Source organism: Hyaena hyaena, unplaced genomic scaffold (genome assembly GCF_003009895.1).
Source record: "Hyaena hyaena isolate Hyena2069 unplaced genomic scaffold, ASM300989v1 scaffold_630, whole genome shotgun sequence".
In the NCBI taxonomy this organism is placed as follows: domain Eukaryota; kingdom Metazoa; phylum Chordata; class Mammalia; order Carnivora; family Hyaenidae; genus Hyaena; species Hyaena hyaena.
In genome coordinates this window covers 218236-233686 of record NW_024081265.1, presented here as the reverse complement: position 1 = coordinate 233686, position 15451 = coordinate 218236, and the positions used below count along the sequence as shown (strand labels likewise).

The 15451-nt window shown below is 34.3% G+C and overlaps 1 protein-coding gene across 2 annotated transcripts in view; it reads left to right on the top strand.

Moving 5' to 3' along the window:
- LUZP2 (leucine zipper protein 2) overlaps positions 1–15451 on the top strand; it is a 457455-nt gene that overhangs the window by 416656 nt on the left and 25348 nt on the right. For both annotated transcript variants that reach the window (XM_039216414.1, XM_039216415.1), the window contains exon 10: positions 14146–14238. In XM_039216414.1, coding sequence (XP_039072345.1) covers positions 14146–14238 — 93 coding nt within the window. The remainder of the gene's footprint in view (positions 1–14145; positions 14239–15451) is intronic.

Below are 15451 nucleotides of genomic sequence, written 5' to 3'. Positions count from 1 at the left end.
ATAACTATTCTCAGTTCCTGTGGGGGGTGGGTTCTATTTTTTTCACTATGTTTTTGATGTCTTTTGATAAAAAGGACTAAATTTCCATGTAGTCAAATCAACCAATAAGTTTATTTTATTATTACTGCTTATTGCTTTTTTTATTTAAAAACTTTTCTGCCCTGAAGTCATAAAACTGTTCTTCAAAAATTTATAGATTATTTTTACTACATTACTGAATCCACATCGTTTGATTTAGATATGCAAATTAAATGTTTATGTATCATTGATTTTCTCAATAATTACTAAAGATTGCACATTTCTCCTGTAACTTGCAATTCACTATATTACTAGTTTCCTCATTTTTATTTCAGTAAGTTTTGCTAAGCCGTATTTTTCTAGAAATTTGCCAAAGTCATATGTGGCTTAAAATTGGTTGGTTTTAACGTGTTTGTAGTTTTATTGCTAGATCTTTTGAAATTTTGCTGTAAATATAGTTATACCAACTTTTTCATTCCAAATAGTTAATTGTGGCTATAAATATTTCTTCAGTTATGTTATATAACTATTTCTTAAATAATTATTTGTTCTGCTTAAGTTTTCATTATTTTGTACTTCTACAATTGTTCCTCCTCTCTTTATTATCAGCAGCTTCCTCCTTTATCTGGGTAATTGTCAGACTTCTTAAGTATTTTATCCTATTCTCTTTTTTAATATAAGTATTTTAGAATTGTACATTTTCCTACACAGGGTTACTTGGGCTATAGTCCAAACATTTAAAAGATAGCATTTTTAAGGGTACATTATGATTTTCTCTTAGATGTATGAATTATTTATAAATTTTTTTAAATTTAGAAGTAGATTGTGGACTTTGTTAGATTACATGGCAAATCAGAACTAAGATTGCAGACAGAAATGAAGTTGCCAATCAGCTGACTTTAAAATAGGGAGACTACCCTGGATTATACGTGTGGGCCCAAAGTAGAACAAGACACCTTAAAGGTGGGCAAGAAGAGGAGCACCTGGGTGGCTGAGTCAGCTAAGCATCAGACTCTTCATTTTGGTTCAGGTCATGATCTCACTGTTGGGGAGATTGGCCCTGCATCATGCTCTGTCTGCACTGACACTGTGGAGCCTGCTAGAGATTCTCTCCCCCTCTCTCCTTAACCCTACCCTTCTCACTCTCTCACTTTCTCTCTCTCTCTCAAAATATATATAGATAAATATTTTTGAAAAAGTGGGCAAGAAGAGCAAAAGAGGGAGCTGTGGTTATGGAAGACATGGGTAAGGATCTGTGGAGTCTGAAGACAAAGGATGGGAGCTGTGGCTGAAGGACCTGGGAAGGCCGTAGCAGATGGGAAAAGCGAACTGTATTCTTTTCTAGAGCCTCCAGGGAATAACATAGCCCTGTGGAAACCTTCATTTTAATGCACTGAGACCATGTCAAACATCAGACCAATATTTAAGGGAATAAATCGCCTTGTTTTACTCCACTCAGTGTGTTGTAACTTGTCATAACAGCAGTAGGAAACTAATGCAATAGCATTGCACCAAATTTAATAACATTATGAGTGTGGACAAATGATTTAATCATTATCTGAGTTTTAATTTTCTTTTCCACAAAAATGGGGATTCTAATATACCTTTTTTCTTCTTCATAATTTAAGACCTTGACATGCAGATATATCATAAAATTGGCCTATAACTTTATTCTAATATCTCTTCTCTTGGAAGTGTTATTAAGGGTCATTGCATCTTTTTTTGCTCCCTTAGAATCACAGAGATACTATCATACCTGCCTCAGTGTTCAGGAGTTATTTGTGAAAGAAGGAGTGACTTGTGTGGCACTGGTGGGACTCAGATTACAGTCATAGGAGACAGCCATTTGGGGCAGAAGGGGCAAATTGAACACAATGACAGGGAGGACAGCTTGTGACTTCTTCAGAAGACACTGCATACCCCAGTGTTGCTGCAGAGAGTCCTGTCGAACTTTATTTCCTTGTTTACTTACTTATTTATAATGCATTCACAAGTAGGGGAGAAGGGCAGAGGGAGAGAACAAGAGTCTTAACTAGGCTCCACGCTCAGCTCCAAACCTGCCACAGGGTTCCATCCCGTGACCCTTTGATCATGACCTGAGTCATAATCAAGTGTCAGATGCTCAACTGACTGAGCCACCCGGGCACCCCAATCAAATAAGTTTGATAATTGGAATAGTGCATATTTATAGAATTTATCATAGATAACTTCTGCTCACATTTAGACCAAAAGGAGAGTTGAGCCAACTCGAAAATTTTTTTTTGTTAAGAATTCGGTCATCTCGTTAGTTTTTAGGGGAATGATTTGTTGACTTTTACTTAGAGGGTTTGTGTTTTCTCTTAGCAAGCGTCTAACTTTGGTAAGCCATCTGAGACTGAAGAACTAGAGAGAAATAGAATGTCTGGAAGCTTTGAGCTTTCCAGTTAAAGGCGTTATTCAGGAAATACTATAAGAATGGAAATAAGAGGTAACCAAGGACAAGGATGTGTGTTTTCTGCTGAAGAGAAGCAGAAGGACTTTAGTAGAATTAGAAGTACAGAATTAGTTACCAAAGTTGGTGTATATATATGGGATATATATACTATATATATATATGGGATTGTAGCATATTATGTTACATTGAGGATAGACAGGGAGGTGGAACAAGGAGCTTTGTTCTTCCAACTTTTTTTTCTTTTTATAACTTCCGACTCATCTCTCCAAAAGTTGTTTTGAGTATCACCACATGCGGTTTTTCTGGTCACTCTCTTTGCCTCATTTTATATATGTGGGCTAAAGTTTAAAAAGAAATGCTTCTGGGAAAATTGTGGATGGATGACATTCATGCCACTTTGCCTTATGACTTTCACGTATCAACAACCTATAAAACTATCAGAAATTTTTAATAGATCAAACTTCATGAATATGTAGAAAAATAATGTATTTGGCAATGTTACTTTAGTAAATATATGGATATTTATATTCTTCAAATAGAGCATAATTTTATGGCCACTAATTTTTCATTTCTTTTGAGCAACTGCTTGATCCCAAAGCAAGGTTTAATGAAGTTCACGTACACTGTAGCAAACTAGACACTACAGAGAGAGGACTCTGTAGATGCCTTCTTTCTTTTTACCTGTAGCACATAATACAGAAACTAGATGCTTTGAGAAAGTCATTATATAACTTGAGGTTGAAGAGAGGACATATAGTAAATGGTGATGAATCCTGTCAACCATTATCTCTAGTAAGGAGGTATTAAGATGGAGTTGGAAATACAAATAAATTGGAAAATGACAGCTTGGGTTAATCATTAGCTCTGTCATCCAAAAGCTATTTGATTTGGGTGACTCAGTGAACCTCCTGAAGTCTCAGTTTCCTTGCCTCGAAGATGGAGCTAATAATACCTGCCTCACAGAGTTCAGGTAAGATACAAGATGTAGAGTTCTGTGATGTTTCTATTCTTTGTCAATCTTGATGCTAGTTGTGAAGAGTTGTAGAGATGAAAGAGGCATTGTCTTTGCCTTTAAAAAGTTCATGATCTCATTTTTCTGTCGGGACCCTGGGAACTAAATTCAGTCAACAAAACAATTCCAGTCACTCCACTCATCTTCATCATCCTCATTACAAGAAAGATATGGGCCATGGTTTGGTGTCTGGATAGGCCACTGCGTGTGTAGGCTTTGGTAGAATTCATTCCTAACAATATTGGTCTTTGGTGCTCATCATTTTTGTTTCAGTTTTTCAATACCCTTCTCCTGAGGCTCTTTCCATTTCATTTGTGTCTTGTCTTTAAGGCACCACTGCCTCTCATTATCTGCTGTCAGTTTTCTTAATACCATTGTTTCCTCTTTTTTTTCCAGTTTTTTTTTTTTCCCATTTTTTCATCTAAGACAGTAAATCTAAGCACTGTTATTCAATCTTGGCTAGAAATGAAATCTATCTCATTTTATGTTAAGACAACTAAATGTATTTAAAGTGCTTACCAGATGAAAGAAATATATTGTGCTATAAATAAATAAATATATAGCATTTATCATCACCATGATGATACTATTTGTGAACCCAGATTCAAAGCTGCTTTTCCATGTCATTCACCTTCACACTCCGTGATTATTCTTCTGGAACTTTCCACTGCTAAGGAAAGAACTTCACATATCACCTATTCTAGTTTCCTCATGTGCTCTATTAAAAAATATGTACGCACTACATAAAAATCCAGTTAAATTAGAAAAAAAGCCACATGTGTAATATATCTGCTATGGTTTCTCCAATAGAACATAGACATGACTAAGATATGCTATTAATTCTGGAATTCTTTCTTGACAAGTATACCGTCAGGGATTCTCATTTTATTTATTTAAAAAAATCAGCTTCTCTAATAGAAGTTCTCGTATTTAAGATGGATTCTCAGTATTATTTGAAAGGTTTAGGCTTTGGGATTTTTCATCAAAAAAGACAAGAGAACCTTGAATATACTACAGAGGAAATGTAAAATTATTTTGCCTTCTATAGAATTATGGGACATATTCAAGTGCTAGGAAAGTAAGTAAGACATTTCTAAATTACTGGAAGGGATAGTTGTTTAGTTTCCTGTGGTTACCAAAACGATGATAGCTTAAAATAACAGAAATTTATTCTCTCACATGTTTGGAGACAAAAAGCCTGAAATCTGGCAGTACCATACTCTCTCTGGGAGCTGTAGGGGAAAATATGCTCCATGCCTCCTTCAACTTCTGGTAGCCTTGTGAACATTCCTAGCTCATGGCTCTTGTCTCCACCCTCATCTACTATTACCTTGTTTTCTTTTCTATGTGTCTTTATGAAATCTCCTTCTGTCTTATATGGACACTCAGGAGGGTATTTAGGGCCTATCCACGTAATCCAAGGTGGTACAGACTGAATTGTGCCCCCCTAAAACTCCCATATTGAAGCTCTAACTGTATTTGGAGAAGGTGCCCTCAAGGAAGTTATTAAGTAATTAGGATCATAAGGTTTCAGCCTTAATCTGGTAGGATTATAAGAAGAGACACCAGAGAGCATGCTCTCTTTCTGCCATGTGAGAACAGTTTAGAAGGCATCAGTTTCCAAGTAAAGAAGAAAACCTTCACCAAACAGCAAACCCTACTAGGTCTTGATCTGGGAATTTTCAGCCTCAGGAACTGTGAGAAAATATATGTTCTGTTATTTAAGCCACCCAGTCTATGATATTTTGTTATGGTAGCTTGATCGAACAAAGACTCAGAATAAGTTCTTCTTCTCAAAGCCCTTAATTTCATCACATCCTTTGCTATATATGATAATGTTTACTCTTTCGTCATAGGACATAGCATATGTATTTTTGTGGGCCCACTATTGTATACCATATAACCTACTAAGTATACAATCTGTTAATGTTTTTCCAAGAAAAACAGTTTATGTTCAAACTGTAATTCAAAAATTTATAAACATTAAAGTTGATGATTAGAAAATAAATATAATTTCAGTAGCATGCCACCATCCACATTGCTCCTTTTACCCATTCCCCTTTGAATTTTTCATTTTTTATTGAGATATAATTGATATATAACATTATATTAGTTTCAGGTATACAACATAATGATTTGATATTTGTATATATTGCAAAAGGATCAGCACAATAATTTCTAGTTAATGTCCATAACCATACATAATTATAAAATTATTTTTTCTTGTGATGAGAACTTTGAAGATATACTCTCTTAGAAATTTTCAAATTATACAATATACTCTAATTAACCATAGTCACCATGCTATACATTAAATCCTCATAACTTCTTTATTTTAAACTGAAAATTTATGCCTTTTAGCCCCCTTCACCCATTTCTCCCACCACTCAGTTGCTGGCTCTGGCAATCATCAATTGGTTCTCTATATTTTTAAACTTGTTTCTTGGTTTTTGGTTTTGTTTTTTTATTTTGTTTTGTTTTTAGTGAGATCATAATATTTGTCATTTTCTGTGTGACCTATTTTACTTAATATTCTCAAGGTCTAACCATGTTGTTACAAATTGCAAAATTTTATCTATGGCTGAATAGATATGGCTGTGTGTGTGTGTGTGTGTGTGTGTGTACACACATATCTATCTATCTATCTAAACTTATATTTCTCTATCCATTCATCCATAAATGGACACATAGTTTATGTCTATGCCTTGCCTATTGTAAATAATGCTACAAAGAACATGGAGGGGCTTGAATCTTTTCAAGTTAGTGTTTTCATTTTCTTCAGATAAATACCCAGAAGTGGAATTGCTGGATCTTATAATAGTTCTATTTTTAAATTTTTGAGAAAAATCCATACTGTTTTTCCTAATGACTGCACCAACTTACATTCCTACTAACAGTGCAAAGAAATCCCCTTTTCTCCACATCCTCACCAACAGCTGTTTGTTACTTCTTATCCTTTTGATAATAGCCATTCTAACAGGTTTGATGTGATATCTCATTGTGGTTTTGATTTGCATTTCCCTTTTGAGTAGTGATATTGAACATCTTTTCAAGTACCTGTTAGCCATCTGTATGTCTTCCTTGGGAAAAAAAATGTCTATTCACATATTCTACTCATTTTTTAATTGTATAGTTTTTTTTCCCGCTATTGACTTGTATGAGCTCTTTATATATTTTGGATATTTACCCCTTATCAGATGTATGATTTCAAAATATTTTTTCCCATTCAGTATTTGGTAAAGTGTCCCTTTGCTATGAAGAAACTTCTTAGTTTGATGTAATCTCATTCTTTAATTTTGCTAATGTTGCCTTTTCTTATCATGTCAGATCATCTCCAAGACCTATGTCAAGGAGCTTACCACTTACATTTTCTTCTAGGATTTATAATCTCAGGTTTTACATTCAAGATTTTAATCCATTTTGAGTTAATTTTTGTGCATGGTGTAAGATAATAGTCCAGTTTCATTCTTTTGCATGTGGCTGTCCAATTTTCCCACCACCATTTATTGAAGAGACTGTCTTTTCTCCATTGTATATTCCTAGCACTTGTATCATAAATTAATTGAACATATATGTACAGGCATTTTTCTGAGCTCTCTCTTCCATTCCATTGATTCATATATCCCTGTTTTTGTACCAATACCATACATTTTGGATTACTATAGCTTTATGATATAGTTTGAAATCAGGAAGCCTGATGACTTCACCTTTCTTTCTCAAGATTGCTTTGGCTATATGGGGTCTTTTGTGATTCCATATGAATTTTAGGATTATTTGACCTATTTCTATGAAAAATTCCAGTAGAATTTTGATAAAGATTGCATTGAATCTATAGATTTCTTTGGGTAGTAGCTTGGGCATTTTAACAATATTAATTCTTTCAGTTCATGAGCATGGAATATTTATCCATTTATTTGTGTCTTCTGCAATTACTTCATTAATGTCTTACAGTTTTCAGTGTACAGGTCTTTCATCTCCTTGTTGAAGTTTATTCCTAGGAATTTTCTACTTTTTAATGCTATTGTAACTGAGATCATTTTCTTAATTTCTCTTTCTGATCATTTATTATTAGTATATAGAAACACAATAGATTTTTGTATACTTTTCTGTATATTACAACTTTACTGGATTGATTTATTAGTTCTAACAGGTTTTTGGAGTTGTGTTTAGGGTTTTCTATATAATATGCCTTCTGTGGAAAGAGGCAAGTTTACTTCTTTCTTTCCATTTGGACACCTTTTATTTCTTCTTTCTTGCCTACTTTCTCTGGCTAGAACTTCTAATGATGTGTTGAATAAAAATGACAAGCATGGATATCCTTGTCTTGTTCCTAATCTTAGAGGAAAAGCTTTTAGGTTTTCACCATTGAGTATATTAGCTGTTTATAATGTTTAAGTACGTTTCCTCTATACCTATTTTGTTGAGAGTTTTTGGAGAGTAAATTGATGTTGAGTTGTAACAAATGCTTTTTCTTCATCTATTGAGATGATTATATGATTTTATTCTTTATTTTGTTAATGTGATGACCACCCTGATTTGCAGATATTGAAGCATCTTTCATCAATAGAATAAATCCCACTTGATTATGATATATGATCTTTTAATGTAGTTTTGATTTGATTTGCTAATATTTTGTTGGGAATTTTTGCATCTATGTTTATCAGAGATACTCTCCTGCAACTTTCTTTTTTTGCTGTGCATTTCTCTGACTTTGGTATTAGGGTGATATTTGCCTCGTGAAATGAGTTTGCAAGCATTCGCTCTTCTGATTTTAGGAAGAGTTTGAGTAGGATTTGTATTAATAATTAAGTTTTTTCTAGATATCACCACTGAAGTCATCTGGTCCTAGACTCTGGTACATCCAGACAATGGAATGTTAATCAACACCAAAAATAAATGAACTATTAGGCCATGAAAAGACACGGAGGAAATATAAATGCATATTACTAAATGAAAGAAGCCAATCTGAAATAGATACATACTGTATGGTTTCACTTATAAGACATTCTGGAAAAGGAAAAACTATAGAAAAAATTAAAGGGACAGTGGTTTCCAGGGTTGGGGAAGGTAGGGATGAATAGGCAGAACACAGAGGATTTTTAGACCCATGAAAAATACTCTGATAATATAATGATGGATATATGTAATTATACATTAGCCCCAACCGAAAAGTGAACCCTAATGAAAACTATGGACACTAGAATGATTACAATGTGCTGATGCAGGTTTATCATTGATAACATGTATATCTGTCTAGCTTGTGATGTTGATAATGGGGAAGGCTCCACATGTGTGTGACAGGGGCTATGTGAAAATATCTCTGTACTTCTCAATTTTGTTGTGAACCTAAAATTGCTCTAATATATGAAGTAAAAAAATGACAGCAACAAAGAAGAAAAACATACTGAAGTTTAGGTGTTCTTGACCTAATTTAGTAAGGCAGCAGAATACAGAGACCCTCCAATGTTATGTAAGTTTTCCAAGTCCTCAGTTTATCTATGTGCTAGTCCAGGATCTGAGTCCTCATTTCTTTAACTCCAAAAACACATTATCTTCCCATAAAGTCAGTTCCCATTCTGTATTAATTCATCAGACTCAACACAGCTTCTTTCCACTCTCACTGACAGCAAAAGCCTATTTTAAGGAATGCATGTATTATATTTAAATGTAAGCAGTTCCTCAATTAAATACTACACTTTTGCATTTAACGCATTTTAACTTTTATACTTTTACTTACACTGTTGAAGCAATGTATTATTTCCTCCAATTGTTAAAAGTAATTAATATATGCAATATACAATTTTTTCCTGAAGCAAACTTGAGATAACTTTAGTATTGATAAAAAAAAGTTGGCAAACCAGATATCCCAATTTTTGTTTGTTTGTTTTTTTATTTTAGAAATGAAAGATTTTTTTTTTTAAACTTTTGATATAGAGAGAGACAGAGCATGAGCAGGGGAGGGGCAGAGAGAGAGAGGGAGACATAGAATCCAAAACAGGCTCCAGGCTCTGAGCTGTCAGCACAGAGCCCCATGCGGGGCTTGAACCCACAAACCGTGAGATCATGACCTGAGACAAAGTTGGACACTTAACCAACTGAGACACTCAGGCGCCCTGATTTTTTATTTATTTTTAATTTTTTAATGTTTTTATTTATTTTTGAGAGAAAGCCAGCATGTAAGCAGGGGAGGGGCAGAGAGAGAGAGGGAGGCAGAGGATTCAAAGCAGGCTCTGCACTGACAGCAGAGAGCCCAATGCAGGGCTTGAACTCTCACGAGCTCTGAGACTGTGATCTGAGCTAAAGTTGGACAGTTAATCAACTGAGCCACCCAGACACCCCATGATAGCCCGATTTATTAGTATGTGAACACAAGGGTATCCCTGGGAAATTATGGAGTTTCACTATCATTCTTTTCCCTCAACTTTTTGTGAATTTAATGGTTAATGAAGACCTTTCTATCATCTGTCCAAACTGGCAAAAGCCCACAAAAACATATATAGGTAGGTAGATAGATAAGTAGAAAGATGGATAGATGATAGATGATAAATAGATAGAAAGATAGATAGATAGATAGATAGATAAAACCTTTTATTTTGGATATAGTCCTTATCTCACCCTTACCACCAAAATCTGGGAGCATTTTCATAAATGTACAGTGCTTGCTTGAGAAAATATTAAACATTATAATTTATTAATATGCCACATATTTATATTTTTAGGACAATATTGAATATCTACCCTAAAATGTAATCTCCTTCATTGGTGAGCCTGGTATTCTTTTGAGCTTCTCTAGCTGGGTTACATTGCTGTCTTATTGGTTTCCATGCAAAACCTCTGCCTCAACCCTTATGCTATCGGTTTTATTTTATTGATTTGACTCCTTGTTTCAACCAGGCCTCTGTGATTACATGCAACCAAAACAGACCCTTAACAAATTAAATAAAGGGGCTTTATTAATAGAGCATCAGGAGCCCATTGTACCAAGGAAATGATAGAACTAATATATCTGCGAATGGACAGAAACAACGCCTGCTTCAGAAGACTGGGAGTATGAACCATAAAAAGGGTCTTATTGTAGAAACACCTTGGACAAGGCACCCTGTTGGAAAGAAGGTACTTAACCATTTATAGCCTCCTCTTAATGGAATCAATATTCAGTTCTAAGAATGGAGGTTTCATGACCTAACTTGGGTCATGTGCCAACATCGTAATAGATCAGAGAACTTGACATATAAACAATACTTTGGAAACACCATTCCATGAAAGGCAACCCTCCAGAATGAAATCAGGAGCTATTAGTAAGGTAGAAGATATGATGAACAGTTAATGAGGAGCAAATGGTAGCTCTTTGAGATCAAGAACTATGTTTTCAATGTTTGATCTCAGTTCTAAACACACTACTCTCACAGAGTAGATGCACAATAAATGTCACTCATGCTGCAAGAAGTAATTAAGATTCCCACATTTTGGAAATATTTCTCTAAGCATAAATATTTCCATTCCTCTTGATTTAGTACCGATCTTTAATTCTTATTTTCTTTTTTGTCCTAAGAAATATGTCTTAAATAAATAATGAAAAGAAAAACAAAACTTAATGAGTGTAAAATGTGTACCAGCTTCAAAAGATGCAATAATTAATAAAACATGATATCTTCCCTTCATGAGTTCACAACCTATGAAGAGAGGTAGATGTTTAAACCAATGACTAGTGTGATATGAGCTATCTTGCAGACTGGTACCAAGAAGATTGATATTATCACAATATTATAACCTAAGACTCAGAACCACCAATGTCTTTAACTGTAATATACACCTTTGCAAGTTTATTGTATGAAACATTATTTAGACATGTAAAGGAGACTTATATCCTTATATTTACATTTATGTAGATAATGCATATATATCACCTGTGTAAAAACAGAATTAAATATGTCCATGGGCACTATAATTGTGATTATATAAAATATTTATGTGGATATGGACAAAGACTGGAAGGCAACACTGAGAAGTAAAAGTAGTTATTGCTAGGATGATGGATGAGTTTTATAGTTCAATTTCCTTTAATGGTGTTATAGAGTAAATACATTTTCAAAGGTATGTTGGGACTATTCATTAAATGATTTCATTATTCCACAGAAACAAAATACACTAAAATTTCTCCTTGCCTGTTAATGGGATTTACTTTGTCTTTTTGCAGTTTTGGGTTTTGCTGTGAATGTAAGGGAAGACTCTCCTTTAGTATTAGCATTTATTTAACACCCCCCCCCCAACCTGCAATTTTTAACCTATTTCTCCAAACTGTCTGTAATTTGCAGGTTACAGGATGTCCAATAGGTTTTAGCTAGATTAAATGGCTGTTTTGACTCATGTTAACATTTTTAACATTGTAATTGAATAGCAGCTACCTATTTAAGGGTCACAGGTGCTTTAAACTCTCTATTAGCAATACAAAAGTAACCCTCCTTGCTACAAACATACTTTTTCACATTTCTCTATTTCTGTAGAATTTTCCAGTTCTGTGGGTTCTAATCTTTGCTCTCGACAAAGAGCAATCTCTTTTCAATTGCCGGAATTAATACTTCAGTTCAGTTCAGCATGTTACCATCTACTTGACTGATATCTATTGTTTCTTCCTTGAGTTCCACACCCTAATGTTCTTCTCTTCCATTTTTGCCTTTACACCGCTGCTGCATCATGCTCACCGAGGCTCTAGCCATTTCATATGCCTGCTTTAAAATATCATATGAGCTCTCATTTGGCTACTAAACTGAAATACATACTTTGCTGTTCACTTTTGGAATTTCCTTGCTGCTTGTGACATTTTTCTCATGCTCACTCTACTGCTACCCTGTAAAGCAACATAGCAACAGCTGTGTCTCTTCCTACGTATCTTTGCTTGTACAGTTCCCTTCACCTGGAATGTTCTCCTTCGTTCTTGCCTTAATCACTGAGAGGCCCATTTTAAAACTTGCCCTTTCCTGGGGCACCTGGGTGGCTCAGTCGGTTAAGCATCTGACTTCGGCTCATGATCAGGTCATGATCTCACAGTTTGTGGGTTCGTAACCCTGCATCGGGCTCTGTGCTGACAGCTTAGAGCCTGGTGCCTGCTTTGGATTCTGTATCTCCCTCTCGCTCTGACCCTCCCTTGCTCATGCTGTCTCTCTTTCAGAAATAAATAAAAAAACAATAAAAGAAAATTTAAAACTTGCCCTTTCCATCATGCCTTTTATTATTATTTTAAATGGATTTGACTTCCATTCTCTCCAAGTAATTAGAATTTTGCTTGTGCTCTCTTTGTGTGAATTCTATGAAGACAAAAACAATACCGTTTCATCTTTATGTCCACTGAAAACATCTAACTCAGAGTACTGCTTCTTCAAAGACATTTTGCTTACCAGTTTAAATTTCTTATTCTTAGATAAGATATATTGGGGAGATCAGAAGATAGAAGTCTAAAATAAGGAGGAAAGGGAGAGAAAGAGGGACTAAGAGAGGAGAATACTTAGTGTCTTCTGGGTCTCATACAATAAAATTCAATTCCTTTAAGTATAAAGAAATAAGAATTGTATTTACTTACTTTATTTATCTGTTTGTGTGTTTTTTGATTTTTATATGTAAAGCCTAGCATTTGGGTAACCTAATATAGGAACTGTTTTAGTCAACTAAGGTGCTTTATTTTCTGTTTTTTTTCTTATTTTTTTTTTTTTTTTTTTTTTTTTTTTTTTTATTTTTTTTTTTTTTTTTTTAATTTTTTTTTTTTTAAACCAAAGTATTATTTTTATAGGAATGTTTCCCTGCTAAGGAATGTAACTGCCTATGGAAAACCATGACGATCTTGTGCAGAAAGTAGCAAAGAGAAAATCTATATGGATTTTCTTGAGTACTTCGATCAGACCATATCTTTGTCTTTATCTTCCTGGGTCCCCAGTGCTTAGAACCCTCTTCTCTTCTTCCTCTGTGGTCCACAGAGGTCACAGTTTCAGATCCAAGTAAGTTAGCATCCACTGAGTTTATTTTTTGTCTGTCCTAAAATAGCACCCTCATAGATTGATGAGCCTAATAGCATATTCAAATCAGCTTTGCTCAAGAAATGCACATTTCAGTGGATAATCTTAGACCAACCTGTAGGGATATTTACATACATTAATTATGAATACCCTTCCCTGGCCAGAGCCTGAAAAACTTGGCTTTAAAAAAAATTTAGTGTTCCTAAAGAGATGAATTTTAGAATAGTATTTAAAGTTTCCAGAGATATGAAGCAGTGCTTGATTACTTAGTAAAGCATTGAAGGAATTGTAATCCTCTATATAAATTATGGTGAGCTGTTATGAAGCATTTTCTTTCTTATTGAGAATATGATATGTATACCTATATTTCTCAGATATACTTAGAGTTAAAATATAAGAAAAGACAGGATTCCTGCTTTTTGTGGAACTAGTAACCTTAAAATAAAAACTTACTATTCAAGAAATAAATATTTCCAGTGGGAAAATCATGCCACTGGACATCACTAATACAAAATTGAACTTATTTTATTTATTTACAATGTTTAAGGTCTCAGATATATACAGATTTACATTTTATTCTTTTCCCTTGAGTGTGATAATGCCATTTTATTATATTGTATAATAGTCATACGGATCTATTTGTTGAACCTATTTCTCTCTCTCCTTTTCTCTAGCCTCAACAAACCTTTCCTGGAAGCAATGAGAGCTCTCAAATTGAGACAAGAAAGGAAGAAAATCTGAACACTACTGAGTGCAATCCTCTAAATGTAAGAACAACTTAAAATGGCTTTCACAGTATTGGACATGAAAATAAGGGTATAAACATTTTTAACAATTCTAGTTCATGCTGCCATGAAGCTTTCTATTTCTATGTAATATCTACTATCTAAACATTGTACTTTAAAATGTAGAAAAGAAGATATTCTTTGGATGTCAGTGAAGTGGGTATTCTGTTAGGAAATATAATCATACTCTTAGGAATGCTGTGTAAGTAAGGGGTGAGTAAGAAGTAAGGACGTGACCACATGCTCTGCAACATGCTCATTCCCACGACCATGTGACAAAATGCTGCTAAAATCTTTAAAAGTAAAACAAAACAAACAAACAAAAAAAATCCCCAAAGGATGTGATTCAATAGTATTCTCTCTGTTAAACAAATAAACCCAGCATTACAGAGGCATTACATTGAAGGAAGAGATTCCTTTTTTGTTAATACTTATTTATTTTGTGATAAATGACAGATAGATGATAGATAGATAGATAGATAGATAGATAGATAGATAGATAGATAGATATAGAGAGAATTCCAATCAGTCTCCATGCTCAGCACGGAGCATGATATAGGGCTCCATCTCATGACTGTGAGATCAAGACCCAAGTCGAAATCAAGGATCAGATGCTTAACCAACAGAGCCTCCCAGGGACCCCAGAAAGATAGATTCTTAACCTTCAGATGAAAATAGGAAATATCCAATTGTGTGCTATGGGTGTTTTTTACACATAATAATGTAATGAAATTTTAATTCTGGGGCTTGAGCACAATTACAGACCTATAATATCTGGATTTGAGAAACAGCAAATGACAATTGTATTGAGTAGATTCAAAGTTAAGCTTTAATCTACTTGACAAAATGAAAGTATTGCTGAAACCATTTGTGATGGGAGAGAGATTAGGCTACTGAAAGGAAATAAAACAGAAAAGACACACAAGTTAATCAAGCCTATCTCATTCTCTTCTATTGGCCACTAATGTGAATTTAGAAATATGATTTTCTCAATAATTTTGCCTTCAACTCTTATATTTAACATGTACCGATTTAGAACGTAATAAAACTAATGAGAAGTAAAAATGAAATTTTTTGCAATTTACTTCCAAAGAAGAAGGTAGGAAGGCTTTGGGCCAGAAGGAACCTTTTTGTGAAGACAGATCTCTGTCAGTGTGAACAAATGTGCAGAGACAAGAAACCATTGAGCTAAAAT